Source organism: Mastomys coucha, unplaced genomic scaffold (genome assembly GCF_008632895.1).
Source record: "Mastomys coucha isolate ucsf_1 unplaced genomic scaffold, UCSF_Mcou_1 pScaffold13, whole genome shotgun sequence".
NCBI lineage: Eukaryota > Metazoa > Chordata > Mammalia > Rodentia > Muridae > Mastomys > Mastomys coucha.
In genome coordinates, this window is record NW_022196895.1 from 70,811,945 (window position 1) to 70,812,858 (window position 914).

Here is a 914-nt window from a genome sequence, read left to right on the forward strand (position 1 = left end):
GGGGGGGGGTGCTGAGTTACGGCTCTGACCTGTGGCTCAGAAAACACTCTCTAAAACTTGTCAAGAGTCAAGAATTGCCGCTCACAGTTCTTATCCAGGATGCTGTCAGGACTCATAAGGTTCCCGCATGAGGGGAGAGCCAGGCTGGAAATGCTCAGCCCCTGTTAAGCGTGCCAGTCTCAGGCAAGAGGTTAGCTTATAAAAAGTAAAACAAGACCTCAAGATCTGTTTTGTACACACTATTTCAAACAATGCAGTGGCTGATCTGTTGATCAGTCTCCTTGTCATCCTGTAGCACCTCCACCCTCCAAAGGCTTCTTCCTATTGAGAGGGCGTCCTGGCTCCTGGCCACTCTCAACCACCCTGAGGGCATCAGCTTCTAAGATATGGAACTCATCTTCCGCAAGACAATTTTTTTTAAATAGCAAATAAAGTAACAGAGGAATCCAGAGATCTATCAATAATTAAAGGGCTCCGATGTGGGCTCCGAGGTAGTTCGTTGTGGTTCTTTAACTTAGCAAACTGCAATGCTAGAGATTTTGATCGTAACTCGAAGTTCACAGGAACAACATGTGCTTGGCAAACGCTGTGGGAGATGCCTCCCTTTCATCTCTGCTTACCTGCAACCAGTCAAGCATCCCAGCTACTCTCTGGCCCACCACCCTGGTGTTATTGACCGCATCTGTGTACAGCTGGTGAGCCAGGGGCAGCCAATCAACCACCACTACATTAGCATCTTTCTCTCTCATCTGCAGGGCTGATACAAGTTTATGTAGCCAGCTTTCAAACATGCCACTCATCTGCAAAGAGAACAGAACGATTACTTTTCCTTTTAATTCTCCTTTGGGGCCGGGCGGTGGTGGCGCATGCCTTTGATCCCAGCACTTGGGAGGCAGAGGCAGGTGGATTTCTGA

General features: G+C 48.5%; 1 protein-coding gene across 2 annotated transcripts in view; it reads right to left on the reverse strand.

The window, feature by feature from the left end:
- The window catches only part of Lipg (lipase G, endothelial type), a 25,530-nt gene that overhangs the window by 16,431 nt on the left and 8,185 nt on the right, over nucleotides 1-914 (reverse strand). For both annotated transcript variants that reach the window (XM_031366044.1, XM_031366043.1), the window contains exon 3: nucleotides 621-800. In XM_031366044.1, coding sequence (XP_031221904.1) covers nucleotides 621-800 — 180 coding nt within the window. The remainder of the gene's footprint in view (nucleotides 1-620; nucleotides 801-914) is intronic.